Here is a 27,752-nt window from a genome sequence, read left to right on the forward strand (position 1 = left end):
CCCTTTTTGTTATCATCAAAAAGATACATGGGAAAGAAGCAATAAATACCAAACTTCAAACTTCATTGATCAAAATAGGAATATTTTCATACATTCATGCCAAAAACAAAAACAGATACAATGTTCCTGAATCAAGGTTTAAAGATACATGATAAAAGCAAAATACATATGAGAACTAGATATCTAGCCTAGGCTCTAAACATAGATGCTAAGATCAGCCTAGGGAGACTCTAACGGCTGGGATCTAGTCCTCATCCTCCTAGTGTACGTGGCGAGGGGAAGTCGAGCCTGGTGAGACTGTGTCTGGCGTGGAGCACGACGAGCTGGATGACTCTGTGCCGAAATCTCTGACTCAGCAGCCTGTGGCACAGATGGTCCATGGGTCTCTCTCTCTCTCCGGAGTGCTCCTATCTGCTGCCTCAGATTACTGATCTCAGCAGACATGACGTCCAATCGGGCGTCCAATCGGCTCGTCAGCCCGTCAGTGATAGTCCTCGCCTGAGCTGACATGAGCTCAGTCATCCTGCTCCAGAACTCATCCGTATCTCTCGGAGGAACGGATGATGATGGTCCAGCCTCTGAAGGTGCAGTAGGATGATCCATATGCTCCTCATCCTCTGGTGCATCTCCCTCTGGTGCCTCACCCTGAATGCCTGCTCCAGTGTGAATCCACTGCCCGTTCACTTTCTCATATCCCATGCGTATAAGTGTCCGTGCAGTGTATGTGTCAGTATGATGCAGACTCTTGGATGCCTCCTCCTCGAGAGCTAAACCGTGCTGTCGAAAAATCAAGGCGAGTATCATACCATAAGGTAGTGATACCCTGGAGTTGCACATCACCTTCCTCATCTGTCTCAGTATCATGGCCGGAAGATTTAGGGGAATCCCCTGAATCATACACTCCATCACTGCTAGATCTCGCTCTGTGATGAGATCGAATCTCCCGGTCTTTGGAAATAAGATTCTATTTATTATACTGAGCAGTAATCTCATTTCAGCAGTAAGAGAACTAGCTATTACCTTCGCGGAAAAGTCGAAGTTCTCATTTTCCATGATCAACTGTAGAGCTCTCATTTTGTTTTCAGGCTTTTCCGGAGTGGCTCCTACGCAGGGTAGATGAAGTAGCTCACTCAAGCTCTCCTCGGAAACTCGAACTCGAACCCCTCGAACTTCCGAAACAAGCCCTCCCATACCAGTTTTGAGGAAGGCATAGAACTCCTGAACCAATCCGGGGTAGATCATCACGTCTAGGGAGCAAAGATACTCCCAACCTTGCCTTTGGATCCATTCCCTCAACCGAAACCCTTCTTGATCAAAGAACTCGGAATGGATCCTTCTCCCCGTTGTAACCGGTCTCCCCGCAAATCTTGCAAGTATCACTGAGGGGGAAGGAGGAGGAGGGGCCTCCGCACGTGCCTCACGTCGTGGAGACACGGTAGATGGCTCCGTAGGTTGCCTTTCCTCCCATTGGATCCGTGTGACTCTTCCGGATCTCTTGGCTACGGCTCTTTTGGGTCCCATTTCTCTAAGATCTCAAGGTAATCTACTGTTTGGAGGAGTTTGGAGAGTGGGGATTAGAGTATTCAGAAGAGGACAAGGGCAAACAGTGCCCTAACAATGCTCTCGGGTCCCCTTTTAACAGTGGGGTCCCGACGTTGGGTCGACTCAAGATTTTTCTTGGGTCGACTCAACGTTGGGTCGACCCTATTTTGGGTTGGGTCGACCCAAGTGCAGAATTGTTTCTTTTCTCTTCCTTTTTGCTTCTAAGAATTTTTCTTGCTTCCAATCCTTGTAAACTCTTTATGGGACAATGATACATGAGTAAGGAATCTCTAGATAACAAATTTGACTCATGTTTCATGGGATTTTAGAAATTGGAAGAATGTATCATGAGACTACTAGCTCCCTTTTTTATATTTCTTCAATAAAAAGGATCACATATGCCTAATTCCCTTCTTAGCATGCAGAATCTATCTTCACTCAATGGTTTCGTAAATATGTCGGCTAATTGTTTTTCAGTGCATATATGCTCAATACATATATTTCCATTTTGCACATGATCCCTAATAAAATGGTACCTTATTTCTATGTGTTTGGCTTTAGAGTGCTGAACTGGATTTTTAGTAAGATTGATGGCACTAGTATTATCACACTTAATAGGAATATTATCTAGTTTAACTCCATAGTCCTCTAGTTGTTGCTTAAGCCATAATACTTGAGCACAACAACTACCAGCAGCTATATATTCAGCTTCAGCTGTGGACAGTGCCACTGAATTCTGCTTTTTGCTAAACCATGATACTAAGTTATTTCCTAAGAATTGACATGTGCCACTTGTGCTCTTCCTATCTAATTTGCATCCGGCAAAATCAGCATCTGAATACGCAAGCAAATTTAGACAGGAGTCCCTTGAGTACCATAGCCCTATATTGGTAGTTCCTCTTAAATATCTAAGGATTCTCTTAACAGCACTTAAATGTGACTCCTTAGGATCCGATTGGTATCTAGCACATATTCCTACACTAAATACGATGTCGGGTCTACTAGCAGTAAGATAGAGCAAGGATCCAATTAGTCCTCTATAGAGCTTGATATCAATACTCTTCCCTTTTTCATCCTTGTCTAGCTTGCTAGTAGGATTCATTGGAGTGCCTACTCCCTTATGATTTTCATTCCCAAACTTCTTTAGTATTTTCTTTGTATACTTAGTTTGATGAATGAAAATGTCTTCTTTAGTTTGTTTGATTTGTAATCCTAGAAAGAAGCTTAGTTCTTCCATCAAACTCATTTCAAATTCTCCATGCATTAAATCAGCAAATTCTTTGCAAAGAGTATCATTTGTGGCACCAAAGATTATGTCATCTACATATATTTGTACCACTAATAGATTTTTGTCCTTTCTTTTGAGAAATAGAGTTTTATCTATATTTCCTCTACTAAAGTCATTATTAAGCAGAAATTTGCTTAATCGATCATACCAAGCCCTAGGTGCTTGCTTTAATCCATATAATGCCTTATGTAGTTTAAAGACATGATTTGGCAATTCATGATTCTCAAAACCTGGAGGTTGTTCTACATATACTTCCTCCTCAATAAAACCATTTAAGAATGCACTCTTCACATCCATTTGATATAATTTGAAATCCATGAAACATGCAAATGCTAGAAGTAATCTAATAGCCTCTAATCTAGCTACAGGAGCAAATGTCTCATCAAAATCTATTCCTTCTTCTTGATTGTATCCCTTAGCTACAAGTCTAGCCTTATTTCTTATAACTAATCCATTTTCATCTAATTTATTTCTAAATATCCATTTTGTTCCAATTACTGAATTATGCTTTGGCCTTTCAGTTAATGTCCATACATTACTTCTTTTGAATTGATTTAATTCTTCTTGCATGGCATTTATCCAGTTAGTATCTTTTTCAGCTTCTTCATAAGTCTTAGGTTCTAATTGTGAAACGAAAGCAAGATAATCATTTAAATTCATAAGAGATGATCGAGTTCTTACCCCTTGAGATGGATCACCAATGATTAAGTCTTTAGGATGTCCATATGCATACCTCCATTCCTTTGGCAAGTTTTGGGATTGTGGTGGCACGCTATCATCTCCCTTATCTTGATTTGGCACGTCATCAATATTCAACTTTTCAAAGTCGATAATTCCTGTATCATCATCAACAATATTTTCTTTCCTAGCAGACTCACTATCAGACTCATCAAATATAATATTGACTGACTCTTCCACTACTAAGGTTCTTTTATTGAATACTTTGTATGCCCTGCTAGATGTGGAGTATCCTAAGAAGATACCTTCATCTGACTTGGCATCAAATTTACTTAGATCCTCCTTGCCATTGTTTAAGATGAAACATCTACATCCAAAAACTTTAAGATATTTAGCAGTTGGTTTCTTATTCTTCCAGAGTTCATAAGGAGTTTTCTTGGTTATAGGTCGTATTAAAACTCGATTTAGAATATGGCAAGCAGTGTTTATAGCTTCAGCCCAAAAGTACTTTGGAAGATTTGACTCACACAACATTGTGCGTGCCATTTCTGCCAATGTCCTATTTTATCTTTCAACAACCCCATTTTGTTGAGGCGTTCTAGGTGCTGAAAATTGATGTGATATTCCATTTTTAGTGCAAAATTCTTCAAAGTGTTGATTTTCAAATTCCGTACCATGATCACTTCGAATTGCTACTAAGGTGAGTTTTTTTTATTTATGATATTATTATATAGTTTCAAAAATTCTGAAAATGCTTCATTCTTATGTGCCAAAAATGAAACCCATGTATACCTTGAAAAATCATCAACAATAACTAGTCCATATTTCTTCCCTCCTAGACTTGTAGTTCTAGTAGGTCCAAATAAATCCATGTGTATGAGTTCAAATGGTCTAGTTGTTGATACTACATTCTTCGATTTGAAAGATGATTTAGTTTGTTTTCCCAATGAACATGGTCCACATATTTTGTCCTTTTCAAAGATCAATTTTGGCACATCTTTTATTAATTCCTTCTTAACTAGTTTTGATATTAATTCCATACTAGCATGTCCTAATCTTCGATGCCAAAGCCAACTAGTTTCATTTTTCTTTTCTTCATTAGTAATTAAGTATAAACCATTTTTCTGCCTAACTCATGAAGATCTACTAAGTAAATATTTCTTTACCTTTGTCCTACAAGTACAATGCTATTATCTTTAGGATTAGTGATTATGCATACAGATGCTTCAAATGTAACTTTAAACCCTTTATCACAAAATTGACTTATACTAAGAAGGTTATGTTTCAAACCCTTAACTAATAAGACATTTTCTATAAAAATAGATGGAGCAATGAAAATTTTACCCTTTCCAATGATATGCCCTTTACCATTGTCTCCATAGGTTACTACTCCACCTTTCTTTGATTCCAAGGTAACAAATTGATCTACGTCACCGGTCATGTGTCTTGAACAGCCGCTATCTAGATACCATCATTTTTTCCACTTTATCAGCTGTAAGACACACCTGCAATCAAGATCAAGAAGAAACTTTAGGTACCCAAACTAAGTTGGGTCCTTTAGGGTTAGTACTCCATGTTCCTTTTGGAACCCAAACTTTCTTGAATTTAATCTTTTGATTATAACTTGATTTGTTTTGACCGGACTTTCTAAAGTTACATTCATATGCTCTATGTCCTAACTTATTGCAGCAATAACAAGTAATATTTTCACTTTTAGCTTTTACAAAAATATTCTTTAAGAATTTTTGTTTCCTATTTGTTCTATATCCTAAACCAGCATTATCATATACAGCTTTTTTGGCTATCAAGAATTATATTTAATTTGGTAGAACTAAGTGTAAATTTATCTACCAAGGATTTATATTTTTCAACATTTTCTTTTAGCTTGATATTTTCAGCAATTAAATCCTTGGTTTCATTTGTAAGTTTCCTACTCAAAGTTTCACAGGTATGAGACAGTTTTAACTTGTCCTTAATAAGAGATTGATTTTCTTCTTTTAGAACTTTATTTCTATTAATTAGTTTCTTATAGTTCTTCCATGAGTTCTAAGAATGCATCATGTAATTCATCAACAGTAAAATCACAGTCAAGTTCAGAATCTACCTCATCGTCATTGGCCATATGACACATTTGGGCCGTCTCTTGATGATCTTCCTCCTCCGAACTTGATTCCTCACTTCACTCCATTCAGCCATGAAATTCTTCTTTTTCAATTTTCTTGCCATCCACTTCAAATCTGGGCAATCTATCTTATAATGCCCGGGTTTGTTACACTCATAGCAAATGGGAGTTTCTTTTTCCTTTTCTTTGTCCTTACCCTTTTCTTTGCTTGAGTTACCTTTAAGGAAGGGTTTCTTTTTATGGAACCTATTCTTACCTCTCATAAATTTTCTGAATTTTCTCCCAAGCACAACCATCCCTTCTTCATCGATTTCTTCATCATCATCTGAATCTTCTGATTCAATTAGTTGTTTAGGGGTGGTAGTCTTTAGGGCAATGGGCTTTCTTCTCTTGACCTCATCTTCTGAATTTTGCCTCATTGTCAACTCATGGGTCATGAGTGATCCTAGAAGCTTCTCTAACTGCAGTGTGTTGAGGTCCTTTGCTTCTTGAATAGCAGTTACCTTGGCCTCCCAATTCCTTGGTAGAGACCTGAGAATTTTTCGCACCAAATCAGAGTTAGAGTAAGACTTTCCTAAACTCTTAAGCCCATTTATAATGTCAGTAAAACGAGTAAACATATCAGTTATGGACTCAGTAGATTCCATTTTAAACAATTCATACTTGTGTACTAATATGTTTATCTTTGACTCCTTAACTTGATTGGTCCCTTCATGTGTGACCTCAAGGCTGTCCCAAATTTCTTTGGCAGTAGTGCAAGTAGATATTCTATTAAATTTATTTACATCTAATGAGCAGTAAAGTATATTTATAGCTTTTGCATTTAACTGTGCTAATCTTCTATCACTTTCATTCCAATCCATTTCTGGTTTGGGTATGATAGTGCCCTCTATGTTGAGTGTGGGTGTGTGAGGTCCTCTAGTGATGATTTGCCATAGTTCATAGTCTAAAGCTTGAATGAATATCCTCATTCTAACTTTCCAATATGTGTAGTTTGTGCCATTAAATAGAGGTGGTCTATTTGTGGATTGCCCCTCACTCATAGAACATCCCACTTGGGTTGTCATGATCTTTAACTCTTGATTGTGAGATCAATGAGTACTATTAGAGCACCTTGCTCTGATACCACTTGTTACCCAAGGTGACAAGCCAAGAGGGGGGGGGGTGAATTGGTTTCTTTTAAATTTAAACTATCTTACTCAAGTCAAATAGATGGTTAGTAAGTTAAAGCAAATCACAACACAAACAACACAAAGTATAGTGGTTCGGTGCTCTCCTTAGCACCTACGTCCACTCCCCAAGCGACCCCTTGGAAATTCACTATAATCTCGCGGATTACAGTTGGATTGTTTTCCGGGCTCACAATCCAAAAACCTTTGTTGGTTTTACGGGCTCACCAACGAACCTTTACACTTTGGTTTTCCGGGTTCACCAAAAACCTTTGTTGGTTTTACGGGCTCACCAACGAACCTTTACAATTGGTTTTCCGGGTTCACCAATCAACCTACTCCGTTGGTTTTCCGGGCTCACCAACCAACCTTTACAAGTTGTTTAACAAATAAAGAAAGAAGATTTAAACTCCTAAATAAGCAAATGAAACAATATAAACTACAAAGAAGAGTATAGAAAATATTTATCGCTTTGAAGTGGCTTCTCTCTTCTTTGTCAAGGATGCTTCACTCTACAAGGGAGGATGGAGCTCTTGATGACTCTTTGAATCTGCTCAACCCCTTTCTTTGATTCTTGAATGAAGTACTTGGATGAAGAAGATTAGGGCACTTTTGTTTTCTTGTGTACTCTTTGATATTCCTTTCAAAAGTTGTTCTATCTGATGAATAGTGCCACTTTAAATAGTCTCCTACATCCATTGGACAAGCCCCAATGGTTAGAATTCAAAAACTAGCCGTTACTGACTTTGGGAAGGACAAAAAGTACATCTGCAGAACTAGCCGTTATGCTTCAGCCCGTGCTTGGGTCGGCTCAACCTGTCCTTGGGTCGACCCAACTTTCACTTGGGTCGACTCAAACATTCCTTGGGTCGACTCTCTCAGAAAACACAGAAACTTGAAATTCAGCCTTCCTTCCCTTGGGTCGACCCAACCATTCTTTGGGTCGACTCAAAGTTCACTTGGGTCGACTCAACTTCTTCTTGGGTCGACCCTCTCAGTAATTCCAGAGAACCATTTTCTCTCTTCTTTTCTGTCTTGCCTTTGGGTCGATCCTCTCAGGGTTTGGGTCGACTCAAGCTTGGGTCGACTCAACTACTTGTTGGGTCGACCCTCTCAGTGAATCCAGAGAACCATTGTTCTGTCTTGTTTTGAGGATCTTGATGTTTGGGTCGACTCATACTTTCCTTGGGTCGACCCAACTCACTGTTCATCTGTGCTATTTTTGCAGAAGTGTGCCAAATAATTTCTTGATGTGCCGGGGTCGACCCAATCATCCTTTGGGTCGACTCAATCCACACTTTGCTGCATCTCAAGGTTAGATTCATTCAAATAAACAATGAAATGTATCTATATCACTTTATACAAATATCCTGAGAATAATAGTCTTATAAATGAAGTATCAATTTAACTTATAACATACTCTAGATAATTGCTTGTTAATCATCAAAATAACACTATCATCCTCACACCCGAAAAAGCCGAATACTGTCACCCGACCAACCATCTCCTTTCTTATTTATTTTAATTCGAATAGAAGTTAATCTTGCTTTTTCATATTTTTAATAAGGTAAATGAATTGCCTAGTGAATTTTGATAGCTTAAGATGAAAGCGGCAAGTAAGCCTTTTACTCCTTACTAATTTTTGAATGATCATGTCTTTCATGCATAAAATCAGGCGTCGGATCTGGGGTGTGACAATTATAGTATTAGAGCAATAGGTTTGATCCTAGGTAATACATAAAGTCTAGCCATAGAACTTAAGCTTAAGTTTAGAATTCATAATGTTAGGCATAGGATGAGTGTAGAAAAGAGTTTGTTAGATCAAAGTTGTGCAGCGAAAGCATGATGGAATGTTAGATTAAAGACTAAGTACCTCCATTTGTTTAAGAATTAAGGAACGTTAAGTTTTGAGGACAAAACTCTATTAAGAGGGAAAGAATGTGAGGGCCCGGTCCATTGACCGACTTGCAATCCGAATTTGTCTAGGACTCGAAGACCTCGCCTATTTAACTTTCTCACCTTCCCTTTCTCCCCTATTTACCAAAAACGAAAGAAAGAAAGAAAGAAGAGGAGGAGGAGAGAGAGAACCATCCCCCTCTTCCTCTCTCATGTTTTCTCTCTTCTTTCTCCACTTTTTCTCTATTTTCTCTCTCTAGAATGTCCAAGAAACCCAGTATCGGGTCTATCGACATGATCTATGAACTCGAGTTGACCCTGTAAAGAGCCCTGATCTGTCTTGGTGCTCGGGCTACCTACTGAACCGATCATCTAGGCCCTGTTGAATGTTTTTGAAACCTTCATTCATAAACCATATTGATTAACCTTAGCCTCGATCGAGTCCATACCCTATATTTGTTGATCGAATCACTTAGGCCTGATCCATCCGAAACCGCCGAACACTATCATCCAACTAACCGTCTTCTTTCTTATTTATTTTAATTCGAATAGAAGTTAATCCTGCTTTTGATATTTTTAATAGGGTAATTGAATTGCCTAGTGAAGTTTGACGGCTTAAGATGAAAGAGTAAGTCTTCTACTTCTTACTAATTTTCAAATGGTCATACTTTCCATGCATAAAATCATGCTCCAAATTTGGGCGGGACAAAGTGGCCCCGACTCTGATCGTCGGAACCCTCCCTCCATGGCTCCAAAGGGCAGTTATAGATGACTTCGGCCCGGTTGGGGGAGCTTTTGGAGGGCCAAAAAGTACTTTCTGGCCCTCCAAAAGCACTTTTTGGATAAAAAAGGGTGTTTGGTAAAAATTTCGGAAGAAGCTCTATTTTAGAGCTTTCCGAAAAAGCTATTTTGAGCTTTGTCGGAAAGCTATTTTTTTGACCAAAATATCCATAATAAAATATAACAATTACATACTTTGTCCCTTTATAAACCTAAAAATCTGCTAAAGCCCTAACAAAGAACTCCCTTTTGTGCAAAAAAAGGTATTCTTATTTCTTATTATTATTTTATACCTTTATTATTATATTATACTATAAATATAATATAATATTATATTATATCATAATACATTAATATGTTATGTTAAATAATTTAATATTATGTTATATTATGAAAAATTAATTTACACTAATAATTATAATATTTTATACATTTATTATTGTATTATACTATAAATATAATATTATATTACATTATATTATAATACATTAATATGTTATGTTAAACAATTTAATATTATGTTATATAATGGAAAATTAATGTATGCTAATAATTATAATATTTTGTACCTTTATTATTGTATTATACTATAAATATAATATTATATTACATTATATCATAATACATTGATATGTTATGTTAAATAATTTAATATTATATTAAATTATTATGCTATAGTATACAATATTATATTACTATATTATAATAATATTATATTACAGTAAAGTAATACTATACTATATCATATATTTATATATTAATATATATTATATTTTATTATGCTCTGTTGTATAATACTATGCAATGTCGTTTATGGTAATTTTGCCATACAAAAGTGCTTTCTCAATTTGTTTATCAAACACATTTTAAAGTGCCACAACACTTTAAAAATGTAGTTACCAAACAGCAAACAGCTTTTTATAAAAGTTCTACTTCAGAAAGCTCTACTTCTAAAAGCTTTACTGCCAACAACAGCTCTCCCAAATAGGGCCTCCTACTTCATAGCCCTGAGGTACAGATCCTAAGAAAGAGAGGCGATAGGTATTAGGTAGATCCAAGCGTCCCTTCAGATGGGGGACGTTACGGAAAGCCTTCTCTTAGTTTGCGTGCCAAGATGACATCTAGAATAGTAAGCAGTCTTTGTGAGTCTCCTCCAAGAAGTTTCACTTGCCATAGAGCGGTCAGGGCTTTCAAGCAGCTTCCACGTCCATTTAGCGAGAAGAGAGAGATTTAGATTCTTTAGGCTTTTGATGCCCAACCCACCTTCTCTCTTGTCCTGGCATATTGTATTCCAATTAGCTATGCAGTGAAAGCCATTGATATTCTCTCTCCCCTTCCAAATTAAAGACTCTGGAAATTTGAAGACTGATATGAAATAAGAAGGAAGGGCTGTGAGCACTGCATTAATAAGATAGATTCGGCCACCAATCGAGAGTAATCTACCTTTCCAAGAAGAAAGACGCTTACTCGCTTTCTCTATAAGAAAGACCGGCAACCAACACTCTTTCAGTAGTTTCGTATCATGAAGTGGTAGGCGGAGATATATGAAAGGCAAACTTCCTTTTCTGCAATTCAATAGAGTGGCAAGGGAGCTTCAGCAATGTTGAAGCAAATTACCGAGCGTTCATGAAAAGTAATGTTCAACCTGATGCCTCCTCAAATGCAAGCAAAATGGACTTCATGGCTATGGTACTTTCTCTCCTCCCTGCACAGAATAAGAGGGAGTCATCAATGAAATGCAGATTCCTCAGATTATGAAGGCATGGGGAGCTACCAATACCTTCGATTAGTCAGATGGACCCTGCATGCCTGAGAAACCTGGAGACACATCATGTAGAAGCTATAGAAATACCTTAAGCATCATACAAAAGCAAAGTTCAAGTAGCATTGGGCCTTATCTACAACCCTTGTACCTATGATGAATGTGTTTTGTGAGTAAGATAAGGACAGTGGCACGAAATGATGTAAGAATTCTCCTCTCAACATGAATTTTATTTTAGTTAGCAATCATGTTTCTCATGACTCTTGAGCAAACTATTATTTGCCATTAAATGTTGTAAGGAACTGCAATCAACCTATGAAGCATCAAAAAATCTATTTATGTAGCATATTTTCCTTTTCTTGGGCTATAATAGCTATAATTATCCATTGCAGCATAATTAAGAATAATAGCAAATAGTAACCAGAATGTCTCCCGCAATATTATCATATTGATTGAGATATTTTTGTCGAATTACCAAAGTATGACAAGATAAACAATTTTGGATAGATAATATTACTTTCAAAGAATTAATTTAATTAAGCTAAAAAATGACTCCAAATTTATTATCTTTCTTATTGTTAATCTCAAAGAACATAATAATACAATTGCTCACTGAAGGAAAATATGGTATCATAAGTCTTGTTTATTGTTTGACATTTTAGGTGACATTGCTGGGTTTGTAACTATATCTAGAAAAACATATACAATATTATAGATACTTATTTCATTACATAAATTCCTTTTTTTTTTATAAAAAAAATGGAAACTAGCCTATTTTTTAACTATGGGCATATATAGTTTCATAAAAATCATAGAAAACAAAAATCAAAGAAAACAAAAGGATCAACGAGGCCCATCATGTCACATCCTACTCCACCTCTCGGATATTTCCACACACTAGAATAACAAGACTTGGCAAAGGTAGAAAATAGAAATTACATCAAAACAATCAAGAATCTGGCATTTAATTAGCTAATAGGGCTTCCAATCATTTAACCAACACTGTATCAAAAATGATGTCCAATCACTAACCAAAGGGCTAGATCAAGTTGCTTGCAGAGCACAGGAATACTCAAGTTGGCCCTTGATGCAATGTCCAATTTTGCCCTAACAGCATAAACAACTACTTCAAGAGTTTTGCATCTTGACCATCACCACCACATGCATACCTCTTCGACTCCGCACAAGCCCAACAAGTTGGAATTCTTTGACTCATCCACTAGGTTGGCATGTGGTCATACATTAAATGTTTCATTACCTAGGAGACAAACTTGCTATCTCAAACTTATTAGACAAACTTAGACCTTACTTGGGATCTACATGCTTTGCGCAACATTTTTGATTTCATCCTAATCCGTTGGTAGGGTTTTTCTTAGGCCACCGACCGCCTCTGCCCAAGCTACATTCATTCGCTATTAGAAAGTGAGTTTCGCTTGAACAACGAAGACGCATATAGAAAGACTGTGATCTAATCTTTGCGGCTCCTGTTCTACTACCTTCATCCTCAGGTGAAGCCAAAAAGGCAAAGAGCTGTTCACGGTTCCTCCGTGAAAACTCAAAGAAAATATATTCGCAGAAGCTTCAGAGGCCATACAGCGAAAGATTTCTTTAAATAGCTCATCACGAGTGACTCCTTTGGTTCTAGATTTGTTGGTTTTCCTTTCCAGATTCCCTTTCTGGGCCAGCTCATTGGTAAGTTGTATTAACTGTATGTTTAGGTTTGTTTCACATGGACTTGGATTATTATTTCCCAAGAGGGGGTTGGTTCAGCTGTAGAATCTTGGAGGGGGAGTTATCTATTCGGTTGGCAAGAGATTTCAGCCACTTGAAAGAAAATTTTCACCAATTGGACACCTCCTAGTCGAAGACAAATAATGTTGACTTGAAGGGGCAGACATACTAGTCTTCTGAAGAGTTCCTTGTTCCTCTCATGTTATTTTTTTCCAATGTGTAGTTACTGAGGGCAAAGGAAACTTTCAGAAATTAATTAATTTGTCGTCAATCTTCGGTTTGAGTGATCTATAGGTACACAATTAAACGGGCCTTTTCTACTGTTGAAAGGAAATTAAGCTAATTGCTGTATGGTTTGAATATGATTCCAACTTTTTTTTTTTTTGATGCTGAAAGCTACTAGCACCATTCTCCTCATGCATTATGCTGGGGCAATTATTATGAAATGAATTTTTTTTCTTGAAAAAATTATGGGAACTGGTTTTTGACTCTAATCCTTCTAATGATGTCATAATTCCTCTTTAGCAAGCCAATCTTATAGAATTGCTGGAAATATATATATATATATAGGCAAAAAAACACCAGAAATGGATGCGTGCTTCACACTTTAAAGTTGGTTGCACTATCTTCTTAATTTCTTTTTCAGAAAAGGAGGAACAAGCTCTTGCTGCATCATATTTTCTATTTCCATCTTGAGAACCATGTTTATTAACATTCCTAAAGCTAGTTTTGAATCTACCCAAAGAAAATTTGATAGAAACATATGATGGGTTAAAAAAAAAAAAGAAAAAAGAAGAAGAATTAGAAGAACAATGTGCTGGCTTCATGCTAATTTACCTTGTCTAACTTTCCTGCAGATGAGAAAAAGTCTGCTGCTAACTACATCCACAGAACCACAAGAGCTGATAATTCACTGCTATGGAAGGCAGATCTGAATCTCTGCAGTGGATTTAAAAAACCCCATTTTATTTTTCAAAAATAAAAGTAGAAGCCATGATGAGGGAGATAATCTCATCATGGAACCAACTCATTGCTTCAATTATGACTGGACTGGGAGAGAAGGACCATGTGCCCGCATGACAGGCTCCTCCATTAACAAATTGACACCAGCTTGGTGGGTGAGTGAGAAGTGGGGACGAAGACATAGTGCGGTCTGCTTGGAATTCATAGCGTCGTGACTTCCAAGTTTGGTGAGTGGCAGGCCTTCCTTGGATTAAACTTCTGAATCACGGGAATAAGAAACCAGAGGAGCTTCACAGCTTCCTCGTAGACTTGACTTGGAATGGTGGCAGATGCCGAATTTAGTGCATTTTTTTTCAGCATCCATTTAGACAGGCAATGAAAGCAAATCAGGCAGGAAAATCCAAAGCACAAGGAGAATAAATTAATGATTAAAACCTATGACTGCCAGGTAAGAGTCTTGAAACCACCACATGCTCTTCTATTCCAGCCTAGTAGTAGATAGTGATGCTTTAACTACTTCCATTTTTATAGAACTGATTGACCAGAAGTCATCATCGATATGATTCTTCTTCTACTTCTTCTTCTTCTTAATAAGCACCATCTATCTCTCTTCTTCTTCTGCTTCTTAATAAGCACCATCTCTCTCTCTCTCTCTCTCTCTCTCTCTCTCTCTCTCTCTCTCTCTCTGTGTGTGTCTCACACACACACAAATACACAAACATCATGGGAAGTCTTTGCTGCACGCAATCTAACGATGATGATGGAGGAGGATTTAATCCCATATGGCTGATCGCGGTTTTGGTCATTGCCTTGACGATCATGGCCGTCTGCTTCAAACCATGCAAACCACGACGGCGTTGTAGATACGTGGCGTGCCGTCCCCACTGTTACTGAATGCTGCTTTGGCTTCTCCGCTTGGCTTCCATGGTACTGTCCTTTGCCAAGGAAACTCTGTTTTGCTTTATCTGTAGATGACACTGCTTTGTTGTACCGGCTTAGTAAGATGGTTATGGATAAAAGCTTGAATTAGTGCAGTATTCTAATTATATTTTGCAGGATAAGATCACAAGCTGTGCAAATTAAGGGGCAGCTGAGAAATAAAGCATAGTCTAGCAGATCAGCCCCGACAACCAGAAGGCAGCGGATGAAAAATTTCCTCTTTTTTTCTTCATTGCTAGTTTTTGAAATTTAGCCTCTGTAATAAGCACTGCAAAAGTGAGTGGAAATGTTGCCAAGATATTGCGTGAAGAGAGAAAAATTTGTCATGATAGCTTACAGAAGGCCTTCAGGACCTCATGTATTAGAAGAGCAGGTATTGTAAAATCCAGCAGGGATGATGAACAGTGTTTCTGCTCCATTCTTAGTTACAGGTCCCATTGAAGGGCAAATTTCCACAAAATTAGCAAAGTTTGAATTAAACTGTTTTTTATAGGATAGTCCATTGGAAAATGACTTTTATCATGTCTAACATAAACAGATACTTTAAAATCAATTCCTGCCCAGAGTATGAATGAACTAGACAGTAGATGATTGAACCAAACTTCCTACAGAAACAATCCGACAATATCTGATCTCTCTCGACTTTGATTTCACGAACATTTAATGGGTGTGCATAAGGAGTTGGCGTAACAATGCCTGGTGCATCTCTGGCAGATCATGCTGGTCAGAACTGAAATGAACATCGTAGACACTACTAATTCAAGCCGACAAAACTAACGAAAGAAGACAATTACTCTGAATCTTGTCACCATGAAACCTATATCAACGAGGCAAAAACTGCATCAGGCCTTAACCTTCAGTATCACGATGAACAGCATTCTCCCTCCAATGCATCACTCGCCCTTTCTCTCTTTTTTCTTCTTTTTCTTGCTTTGCATTTCAGCTTCTGGTTCCTCGTGTGCTTCAGTATGCTTCTTCTTCTTCTTCTTCTTCTTTTCTTTTGTGTCAGGGACCTGATCAGCTTCTGGTACATCAGTCTGACCCTGATTCTCCACTTCACTGCCTTGAGCTTCAGTTTTCTTTTTCTTCTTCTTCTTAGCTGGCTCTTCTGCTGCTGCTCCAGGAACCTGGTCATTATTTTCCAACTTGGTGCTCTCTACCACAACTTTCCTTTTCTTCTTTTTTTTCTGCTTTTTCTCTTCATCATCCCCTTCTCCTTCTCGGACAGGAGCCTCCCCAGCAGATGTTGGTTCCACATCTTCATGCTTCCTCTTCTTTGAAGGTGCTCTTTCCTGCTCACCAGATGGTTCAATGGTTCCTCCAAGTACTAAATCAGATGATGGATTGTACGTCTGCAAACCCAGAAAACAAGAATTAGAACAAGCTGGTGCCAGAAGTTTTGATGCATCAATGATGGAAAACCTATTTAAAGAACAGATTCGTCTGACTAAATGATGCATACCTTGGCAGCAGTAATCAATGCTCCTGCACCTTTCTTCCGGTCTTTGTCATAAACTTCAATCTTGGGCTTGCCTTTTGACGACCCAGCAGAACGACCCAGTTCTCTGCCCTCAAGAACCCTCAAGCGAGCTTCAAGCTATTCAAATGTATATGGATGCAAGTGTTTTCAGGGATTTCATGGTTACACGTGAAAAAATAGTAGCAATAGTATCAGAGATATTTATTACCTTGGCACGATTCTCTAATCCCATAGTGTTGTCTTGACTATCACCAAGGGCATCATATCTCACGGCCAGTGCTGTCTTTGCAGCGAGGGAACGAGAAATCTTTCCCTTGAATCTTGGAGCTGCTTGACCAATTAAGGATGCATGGAAGATAAGACCATATTTTGGTGTAGCATGCTTTGTCTTCAGAGCTCTAAAAAGTGCCTGAGTTTGAAATCATGCAGACATATTCATATCGATAAAGTGGACATATATGATAGTCTATTGTGATGATGCATGTGCAAAACATAGTAAAATTGACCTATTATTAAAAATAGACATTGGAAGCCACAGTCCTGTAAACACCGAATTTCTTTTGCTTTTTTGCCGACATATAATTGGAGAAAGGATATCATGTTACTCCAGATACAGAGAAACAGTAATGCAGCACCAGGCAGCAGAATCCTTGTTCCTACACCCACCAAAATATTCAGCAAGAAAGCCCAACTTGAACCAATGTCTTAATCCTTACCTGCCCGCGTTCTTTTGTTTTTTACGTTGTACTGAAATATTCATTACAAGTCGTGGCTCCTAAAGAGTATGCATTCTTCTTTTCCCAGCTCTTATTGCAATACATAATCTGAACACTTGACAAAAGAGAGTACTAGTTGTCTCGACACAACTAAACCAGGTTAATATCTCTGTCAACATCTAAATTCAATATAAACGGTTTCCTCACAAGTTAACTTGGTCCATATGCTGTACTACTTTCACTAATAATGTGTTTTCTGCTTGTCAATATCTAAAAGAAGCATTAAGCGCCTCAAAAGAAACAAATTAAAAGAAATCTAATTTCCTCATCTTTGTAATTCCAAATGTCCTTAGCCCTTTATGTGTACAACTTTCTTGAACGCCCTTGCTGGAAATCACCTATATTTTCCCATATTTCCATTTACCACAAAAAGTTTCTCTGTATTACCTCCAATTTCCACGCTCTATCTACTGGAATCCAAAACAAGGAGAAACAATAAGCTGGGATACCATTTTAGAACCTGAACTTCCTGCCTAACACAAGATACCAATCAAACATTCATGACAGAAATTATATTGAAGTTGATCTCAAGGTTCTATTCCAAGCTTTTTGTTGCTAGCATGTTTATGACAAATGTACAAAACATCGGTGTCACCTATACTGTGAAAGCGAGAAACATGATTAAGTCTTGTACCAAGTAAACAGAAAAATCAGGACAATTTGGTTAAAATTCATCTGTTCTTATTTGATCAGAAGTAACCCTGAACACCAAATAACACTATAAACAAACTTCTACCGATATTTAAGGATGTAAGAATCCAAATAATAGAATAATTTTTTGCACCCAAAAACCGCTATTGGGCAGAGAAATAAATTTATCATGGTATCCCCATTCCAATTTGGATGCTTTTGATGCTTTCTTTGAACCGTGCAATGGTCTTGATCTTGCATTAAGATTCAAATCATGTCCTCTTACAAGCCAATCTTATAGCTGCTGCATTTGTAGGACAGACTACTGTCCACTTTAATGACCTATTCTTGGACTCATGCTGCTGTTCAACTTCATGCCTTAATTCACTGGGTCAATAAGTAACAAATTCTTCCTCGGAGATCCATAAAAAGAGACATCAACATATAGATTTTTCATGTCATGCAATCTCATAAGGGAAAAAGTGCACAAGCGTCAACATCTAAGTGGGTGTTCAATGATCCAGACATCTAAAACATCTAAAAAATCTTATAAACATTCCCCTAAATTTTTGATGTCCTTTTTTAATGATCCATTAGATACTTCACATTCTCCTCTACTCTGCAAGCGTCAACAAAGAATATCTTTGAGTTTCTCTGATTAACAGTAGCAAATAACCAATTCATGGAGACTGAAAAATAAATATCTGCAACATATACTTGAAATCTAGTTTCCAAATGATCGAGGAAGTAATGCACATAAAACTCCTTTGGAAAAGCTTAACAAGTTTGAATAAAAAACGCAAGTTGCTATTCCATCTTCATACGTCCTTGCCCAAAGCTTTTCTACTCAAGGTTTCGACCCTATTGCCATATTAGGGTTATCATAAAAAATACAAAAAGAGTAGAGGGTGAGACTTGGCACAATGGTAAGGTGCTCCATTATGATCTAGAGGTCAGAGGTTCGGAACACGAAAACAACTTCTCCACACATAGGGTAAGGCTGCGCATATCTGACCTCCCTAGACAGGGTAAGGCTGCGTATATCTGACCTACAATAGCGGAAGTCTTGTGCACTGAGCCATCCTTTTCTAGAGATAGTTCAAACATAAAAGTTTTCATAGGAAAATTCTAAATTACCAACCAAATAGCGAGTGTTTGTATTTGGTATCCAAATCCTTCTTTATAATCACTCTAAAGGTCCTTATTTTCCATGCTCATCAAGATATTTATCATAAATGTAGAATATTGGTTAATCTTGCAACAAAATTTTGTGTAACATCTTTGAACTTGAAAGATAAAATTTATTGTCAGTAAAAATGGAAAAGTACAAGTCCACGATTTTGTATCGAATAAATATAAGACTTTCAGATAACCTAAAGCATCAAATGAGGCAAATCCTACTATTTGTATATATGCAATAAAAGAAACTAGATAAATTTTATCTAAAAGATTCCCTTGACACAAATTTTAAAAGAAGATTCATCTCACATAAGAAATCAAAAGTAAAACACACCTTCTCTGCACCAAGAATCTGAACTGTGCTTCCAGGTTGCTTTGCCAAATTCAACAAACTGCCACCATGAGCTATAAGACGAGCTCCAACTAATTCCCCAACAAGGGCTGTCAAGTTTGGTGCAATGGTATTCATTCTGCTTCTCAGGTAGTCATACAATTGAGCTCTATACTCTGAAAGAGAAAGTACTTGGTCACATAGGTCTTTGATATTCGCTAAGTCTAGGTCACTGACTTCAGTTCCCATGGATATTTCTGCAGATGCCTTCAGCTCTGTCTCAACCTCCTCTGACAATATCTGTTGAAATGAGGAATATTATATCAGTGGCAGTTAAAAAAATCATTTGCTGATGATGTAGGAGGCCAAGATGAAATACCTCAGAGAAATCAAGGTTTACTGCATTAGCACGACAGCCCATCAGCTTCACAGCCTTTGCATACTGAATATTGTCCTGTATAATTTTAGCAAGCTCAGGAAAATGCCAGCCATACCATTCACGAACTCTCATGGCATAAGTATTGAGCTCTTTGTCAAGATCGTCCAACAAGCCAATTGCTTGAATAATCATTGTATCAACCTGGAGAGAGAACCAACATACCAGTTACATCCTTATAACAGAGTCCTAAATTCATTTAAATAAAAATAAAAGATACATATATAATATGCAAACAAAGCATCCTCCAGGATCCAGCATTTGCCTTTTCATAGAATAATGGTTCAGCAGTCACCCATTTTAAAAAAAAATAGGATAAGGATAAGGAGCAGAGATGAGGATAATAAGATAAATCGTGCCAGACATGTATAGCAGTAATAAGGAGCAGAGATGAGGATAATAGGATAAGTTCAACAACTTTAGTAAATCAGCCAAAATGAAAAAACATCAGGATGTCAGTGCTTGCTACGAAGATTTTCATGCTTCCATCCAGAATTGATGAGACCTAGGAAGGTTCAAAAGCTTACGATGTTAACAAAAACCAAAGTTTGGAGTAAAAGAACATAAAGGCCACCATGCCAAACAAAAGAAAATTCGGTCAAATTATCACCAGCCTATTCCATTGAAATATTTATTTTCATGCTTTTTTTTAGATTTTAGAAAAGATTGCCCCTTACCAAGAGTGAGTGAGTGAGAGAGAGAGAGAGAGAGAGAGAGAATTGCCCCTAACTTAACTCATTTTGAACAATACAGCAAAACCCAGAATGAAATATGAGAAGCTTAAGTCATTGGTTTTCTATTAAAAGTACAGCTTTGTCTGGCTGAAACTCTCTTAAAAGTATATTTTTTCTCAAATGCAGGGATCAAGCATGATAATAGGAGTCTAATTCCACCACCATCATCATCCAAGCCTTTTCCTGTCATAAAATGACTCAAAATCACATCATACTAAATGAACAACTCAAAACAACTTACAATTTTTCTTTTACAAATTTGAATGTTATCTTTGCCTTCAAGCATGAATTATGCCATTATAATGTCTGGTCCCAAAAGCAGACTCTTTTTGCAGTCACATCTTTTTCTTACAGGTACTTCTTTCCTGATGCACAAAATCCTCGACCTCTAACTTAACCAGTCATTTTTTATCTTTACATATAAATCAGTTAAAAAACTTTTATTACCTGAAAACACAAGCTAAGTTCAAACAGAAGTTCTATTAATATGCTAGGAAATGAATTCAGCTGTGGTTATAACTTGTGAAACTAGGCCAATCATTGATTGTTGGCTACCACCTTAGGCAACTAGATCTGGTTGGTTTAAATATTTGGATCCAAGTCGAACATTCCCATTGTGGGATAAATCAATAAGCTTATACTCTTAAGTTAAATGCTGAAGTATATACTACAGACACATTTATTTGGACTCAGAGATATGGCAAAGAGACTGAAAGGCATAAAAAAAAGGAATTTACTTTATCAGGGCTGAACTTTAGCTTGTATCTAGATAGGCTGTGCGACAACCCTAAACTCATTGGAGCCAAATCCTGCACAGCCAACCCTGATATGAGTTCCGTCAGTTGGCTTCTCAATCCCCTCATCAGCTCCATGACAGCATTGCTGTGAAGGCAATCTATTTTCTGTAATTCAAAAAAAAAAAAAACAATTATACATTAAAAAAAAGATCAAGTATAAATACTGTGGTCGCTAAAATATAGCTAACCAGTTTTTCTTTTATTGCATTTCCAAGTTTGGAATCGGCCACAGCTAACGTTTCGCCATCACAGTGAGCACGCAGAAACTTGCGGAGACCCTTGCTTGGCTTGCCATCAATCAACAAGGTTGCTGCTGATAGAGCTTCTGCAGTGTTCTCAAATTTACTGAATGCCTTCAATTTTACCACCTGTTGAAGATGCAATAACCAAAATCTTATTGAATACCAATGAGGAAAAAGAAAAGTCATACAAAATAAAGATAACTAAAGGTGTTTTTTCGGTCATACCAACTAAATAATTAATAAAAGGAACATCGGTTAAAAAGGGAATCTAGGTAGTTACTGCTGTTCCACGTGCGATTACTTGAAGTAACAGGTTATATATTAGACGCAGTATAGGGGATTCCCTTTAGTCCAAAAATGGTGGCAACTATGTGGCAAATTATTATATGAGATTCTCACTAGAACCCCACATGGAGCACTGATTTTAGACAAACAGGATCCATTAACTTATCTGTTCAACTTAGTTAGAAAACTAAATGCAGCATTATTAATTTTAAGTCAGTACCATAGTTAGCTCAAGACTGAATTCATTATATTATGATTCATAAATAAATCTAATCCCACTAATATTTAAACTCATTTACAAATTAAAGATAATCTCACGACAATGTCAGAACCATTTTGGACATTTAAGATAACATTAAATCATTTTCTTCAGTATCCACTTCAACAGTGAAATATAATTAAAAAGCATGGCATGATATCCAGGATTTGGATTAGTTCGCCAAGGAGAGTAGCTTGAAACATGGGAACAAATTAGGAGAAAATAAATTAAAGTTTCAAAAGTCAAAAAAAAGGAGGGTGCTCAATGAAAAGGAGAAGCATTGTTTTTTTTTGAAGAAAATTCATCATACATTTGCCAAAAAAAATGGAGTATATGAATAGTGGCAAATATTCAGAAATTTCATCAAAATCAGTAAAAACTCAGAAAAAACAAAAAAAAAATGAAAACTTCATAAATAAGCTCCAGTTTTTAATATAGACTTTCTATACGTTCATTCATGTAACAGCACATAGCAAGAGCCAAGCCAAGAGAAAGTATATCTATTATAAAGAGTATGTCTCTTAGCTTCCATCTTAGGCTTCTTGCACGGGGATGCTTCGCACTTCACAAGGCTGAATAGTGCAAGCATCTCCGTCCTATGATGTATTTTTTTATATCTTTTTAAGATAAACTATCCTTTTTTATCTTTTTATAGACTAGAAAGAGGAGGTTAGGAGGGGGAAAAAAGACCAAGAGGGGGTTCATATGTGCTTGTACAAAAATACGTACACATACATATATACACAGACATACACATACCTACATACATACACAAATGCATACATACATACATACACACAAACATACATACATGCACAGACACACACAGACATACATACACACAGAGACATAAGTACAAACATACAGACATACATACAGAAATTTCAAGCCTGATAACTAGCAGGAGAGCTATGGCAAATTATAGAAAGTTTAGATGCAAACATCTCTTTGTGTTTAAGCCAATAATTGCTGAACCGAGCCGAACCGGCCAGTTCAACCCGCACCGAGCGGACCTGATCTCCAACCGAGTCGATTCTCCAATAGAAAATGATTTCGGCCCCCTAGGGCCGGAACCAGCAGAAACTGGCCAGAACTGGCCGAAAATTGACGGAACAAAACGGTTCCATCCGGTTCGAATGGTTCTATCCGATTCGAACCGGTACCGAACCGTACTGGTCGCCGATCGGTATGATTCTCGGTACCAGTTCGACGAACCTTGGTTTAAGCATAGTGATCCATGTTTGAAACATACATTCAAATTTTGCAAGTAATTTTCCTTTCTTGAAAAGGATGCTTGCTTATTATTGGCTTCATAAACATGGGAAACATCCAGAGGCATTCAGCAATGTCACTGCTCTACAAAGAGGTATATTGGGCCGCTCATACATCCAAGTCAGCCAGCATATGCAAGTCAAGCACTACAACATATATACAGCATAAATAACTTCACCACCCCATCTCCTCTTGTCCTCCTCAAGCTCATCTCCTCTCCTTAGTTTCCATACACTCTGCCCGCCTTCCCTTCTCCTTTAACCCCGCCCTCCCTAGCCGCTTTTTAAAGAAACTTGTGTGACATAGTTCCCCTCAAACTTTTAACTAATTCAATGTTCTCCTCTCCTTAGTTTCCTTCCACTCTGCCCTCCTTCTCCTTCCCTTCTCCTTCAAACCCACCCTCCCTGGCCACTATTTAAAGAACCTTGGTGACATAGTTCCCCTCAAACTTTTAACTAATTCAATGTTCTCTTTCAATTGGGCATAAAATTATAACTAACAAACTTCAGGTGTACCAAATATCTTACTATGATTCTTCAACAAAATCTCCCACAATTCTGCATTTCAGTCACTAGTATGGCTACATATTTCACACATGTTTCTGTTGGGCATATTTTTTTTATTGTCAAGACATGCTTTTATAAAGCATGAAAACTAAATTTTAAAAAAGTTACTGCAAGGAAACGTTGGACAAGAGTGATTCGTATAGGAAACAAAGGTGCTACAGAAAATTAAGAAAGTATAGCAACACTTCGAACACCCCATCAAATATGGACATGTCATTTCAGATGACAACAGCAATATCTTTCACGAAAGACATGGAAGCATCTATTAACTCTTTTATGTTTTTGAGAGAGACTAAGAGCACTCAATTGGCTTCACAAGAAATGCATGACAAAGGAATTTTAGCTATATATTGTACAAAGAAAAGATGCCCATCATTCATCAAGTAAAAGATAAAGAGATTAATCAAAAAAGAAATTTCTACAAAAACACTAAAACCAAATAATCGTTAAAAGGTTAATATTACAAAAAGAAAGCTTCTTCCACAGCATGCAGTTTGTAATTCCATGAAATTTCATTCGACATCTACATCCTATTAAAATCCGTGCACAGTACAAAATACAAATCATAGAGATGCCAGATCTATAATACTCCAATTAAATTTCAGCGTCATCCAAATTCTAAATTTTGGTACTTTCCCAGTGTTGGGGTTTTCTCAGAAAGAAAATAGCCCAAATAATTAAACAGGCAGCAAGAGGAATTGCATGAACAGAATAAGTGACCTGTCTAGCTGATTCAGATGTCGCAAACTCCTTCCACAAGTCCTGGAGGTAAAAAGAAGCAGAAACACAACATGAAAAATCTGAACTCCAACAATGATCCATTAGAAAAACAACATTATTAAACAATGGAAGGAGAAATAGGCTCAGTACTTCAACTTTGGAGAGCTTCCCCTCATCCAGAACTTTGAACAGGGCGAAGCCCGCAGGAGTCTCGAAAAGCACCAGCATTTCTTACTCCGCTCAATCACCTGGCACCTAAAAATCAGACAAACCAAAAAAAAGTGCACAATAAGGTAAAATAAATCGATTCCATCCAAAACATAAACTTAATACGAAATTATCACCGCCCTCTTCAATCAACAGAAACCGACGAGGAAAAAGGGGGCGAACAAAAAAGGATTTTGTGAACTAAGCGGAAAAATAGCACAAATCCGAAATTTGGAGCCGAACCAGTAGATCAAGGTCTGATCTTTAGGGCTATCGAGACGAGAGAGAAAGCTCCTACCACTCGTCGGGAAAAATCTTTGGAGGTCGGGTGGGAGCGGCGAAGAGAGGAGGCGGCGTCGGATGTGTCGGGTTTAAGGGTTTTAGAGGGTGGGGGAGGAGGGCTTTTATAGAACGAGGCGGCCGGCAGGATATATACAGGTGTGAGTCGCCACAGGGATTGAGAGATACTGTGTGGAGGAGAGAATCACACCGTTAGTTTAAAGAGAAATAAGTTAACCCTACGTGTGTGTGTACACACACACACACACACACACACACACACACACACACATATATATATATATATATATATATATATATATATATAAAGACAGATAAATCCTTAAATTAGACATCCTTCAGTTAATTTAAATCATCCGATTTACCCCTCCAGTGGATTCATGATACAGAGTTCCGGCTCATGCCATGGAGTTATATTACAATGATTGTTCTTGAAAGCTAATACAATAGAGAGGAGGTTTAGACACTAGTTGCCACCCCTCATAAATTAAAATAATACGGCAATCTCTCAAGTTATGATTGCATTTCAAATTCTATTACATATATATCAACAACTAAAGCAAATAAATATTTGGTTGTATTTGGATAGAGGCATCTAACTATGTTATTTAGTTTGCACTTAGGGTGTATTTGGTTGGGAAGAATCTGACTCTGCAATAAAAATAGAAATAAGTGATTTCTGTTCCAGCTGTTTAGTTGGGAAGGTCCCAATTTTAATTCCGGTTCTAGAGAGAATTAGAATAGCCCAATCTTCTAAAATCTAATCACTATCTATTCCTAATATTCAAATTTCATTCCGATTCTAATTTCTATTTCGGTTATAAATGAAACACTCGAGAATATCTGATTTCCATTTTAATTTTTATTTCTATTCTAATTCTGGGAACAGATGCCCAGGAGAAAGGCAATACAAATGAGATATGAGAAGGAAAACGGAGAAAGACCAATTATTGAAGTAAAAGATAATATTATATAGTACATAGTAAATTAGTATTTTGCATAATTTAGGTACAGCATATTAGCATAATTTAATGAAGAGTACACTACAATGATAAATTCTCCTATATATTGAACAATGGTAGATAATTTTATGATAATTTTGTACCTTGCTATATTGTAATTATAGTATATTATATACATTATAATAATATGATATTCTATTATCACATGATAGAATATCACATTTATAGTTTCAGGAGGGGATAAACTAAAACTTAGTTACTTATAGTTACCACACCTTTTTCAGCAACAAACAAGCAAATATAGTAACAGCATTTACAATTTTAATTGTAATACTTTAGAAAAAAAATCGATTGCTATATCTACGATTATTGTAGACAAACTAGATAGATACACTTACAAGTAAACTTATCGCAATGTTACTTGTAATTTCGAATAATATGTTGCATACAAGTGAAGTTATGGGCAGCCAGTTTTCAGAGTGAAATAAAAAGAGTTAATTTTTTCTTATAAATTTCTCAATTCATAGGTTTTAAGTTTCTGTTTACGTAGACGATCAAATTCTATGATGGTGCTAGTGTGCTAATACCACAAAGTAGTTCAAGCTTGTTTTAACTTAAGAAAACTGTCGAAAAATTTGTACAAAAGTTTGGATGATTTGTTATTTCTTTAATGAGTAGCAACCGAATACATGTCCAAGAAATATTTAGGTATAGATTTTATTTATATTATATACAAAAATTTAAAAGAAAAATATTATATTTGTCATATTTTTTTAATTATAATGCTCAATAAAGAGATATTATACTCATTCTAGGTTCAAAAGAGAGTGAAAAATCAGGCACCAAAAACTTTCCTCTCTAAAAAATAGGAATTTGAACCAGTTAGTTTCTTTTTCCTTTTACCTAAGTTCAAGATTTTGTTTTTCTTTTTCCACCCTAAATTAATGAAATTCAAATATCTGAAATAGTTTAATAAGGATTACAATTTTATAAGAAATTAATTATATATTATAGACAAGTGAAAAGGTATGTCCAACAAGAAAATGACAGATAAAATCATGATAGAATATTCTCCAAATTTAAAAGTACTGCATCTTAAAATAGGAAAGATAGTACATAGTATGTCTTAAGCTTTGCAAGGCCTTCATCAATTTAATTGATTTTACATAATTTTCAGTAACAACTATCTTAATTTAATAGTTTTCTTTCATGATTATTTATTTACTTTGTTATATGGATGTAAGGATCCATGGGAACCTCAGTCTAAACCCACATGGCTGTGCATTAGGGTGGTTTATGCGTCTTAGATGCTTAAAGAAAGCCAAAGATCCAACGAAAAACTTAACATCCGTTTTTTTAGGTGGAGCCCTAAATTACTATAAAATGGCTTCTAAACCAACCCTTGAACACTATATATGTGGATCCCTGCGAAGTGCGGGGCTTGCGGTGCAGAGGAGTCAGTGGACTATGTGCTATTCTAGTGCACATAGGCGAGATCGACATGGCAGTGGATAGGGATCCCAGAGGAGGCTTGGCGTGAGAGGCCATTTTTCCTACAGATGATACGACAGTGGTTGGCCAGTTCTTGGACATGTCAAGAGGCCATCAGAGCGACTTGCACGGCCTGGCAAGAAACGCTCGCACCTTCGGCGAGCATAGGATGTCGCCGAGGTTTGTTGTGGAGATCGCTCGAGTACTGGCGATGG

The 27,752-nt window shown here is 37.0% G+C and overlaps 1 protein-coding gene and 1 long non-coding RNA gene across 3 annotated transcripts; one reads left to right on the forward strand and one right to left on the reverse strand.

The window, feature by feature from the left end:
* The first annotated feature begins 14,551 nt into the window (after nt 1–14,551).
* Nucleotides 14,552–15,330, forward strand: LOC103713993. The gene is made up of 2 exons (XR_605137.4): nt 14,552–14,858; nt 14,988–15,330. It is a non-coding gene; the product is annotated as an uncharacterized LOC103713993 (long non-coding RNA).
* A 9-nt stretch (nt 15,331–15,339) lies between these two features.
* On the reverse strand, nt 15,340–25,180 carry LOC103713994 (probable nucleolar protein 5-1). 2 transcript variants are annotated; one of them, XM_008801077.4, is made up of 10 exons: nt 25,083–25,180; nt 24,728–24,832; nt 24,578–24,619; nt 21,422–21,601; nt 21,174–21,338; nt 19,646–19,846; nt 19,270–19,566; nt 16,559–16,759; nt 16,333–16,467; nt 15,340–16,222 (listed from the first exon to the last, which is right to left on the reverse strand). In XM_008801077.4, the coding sequence occupies exons 2-10, from the start codon at nt 24,803–24,805 to the stop codon at nt 15,764–15,766; spliced, it is 1,758 nt and encodes a 585-aa protein (XP_008799299.2). In that variant the 5' UTR covers nt 24,806–24,832; nt 25,083–25,180; the 3' UTR covers nt 15,340–15,763. The 2 variants fall into 2 exon arrangements, with proteins under 2 accessions (XP_008799299.2, XP_008799300.2); XM_008801078.3 differs by having other exon boundaries at nt 25,028–25,170.
* Between the last annotated feature and the right edge of the window lie 2,572 nt (nt 25,181–27,752).

Source organism: Phoenix dactylifera, chromosome 1, assembly GCF_009389715.1.
Source record: "Phoenix dactylifera cultivar Barhee BC4 chromosome 1, palm_55x_up_171113_PBpolish2nd_filt_p, whole genome shotgun sequence".
Taxonomy (NCBI): Eukaryota; Viridiplantae; Streptophyta; class Magnoliopsida; order Arecales; family Arecaceae; genus Phoenix; species Phoenix dactylifera.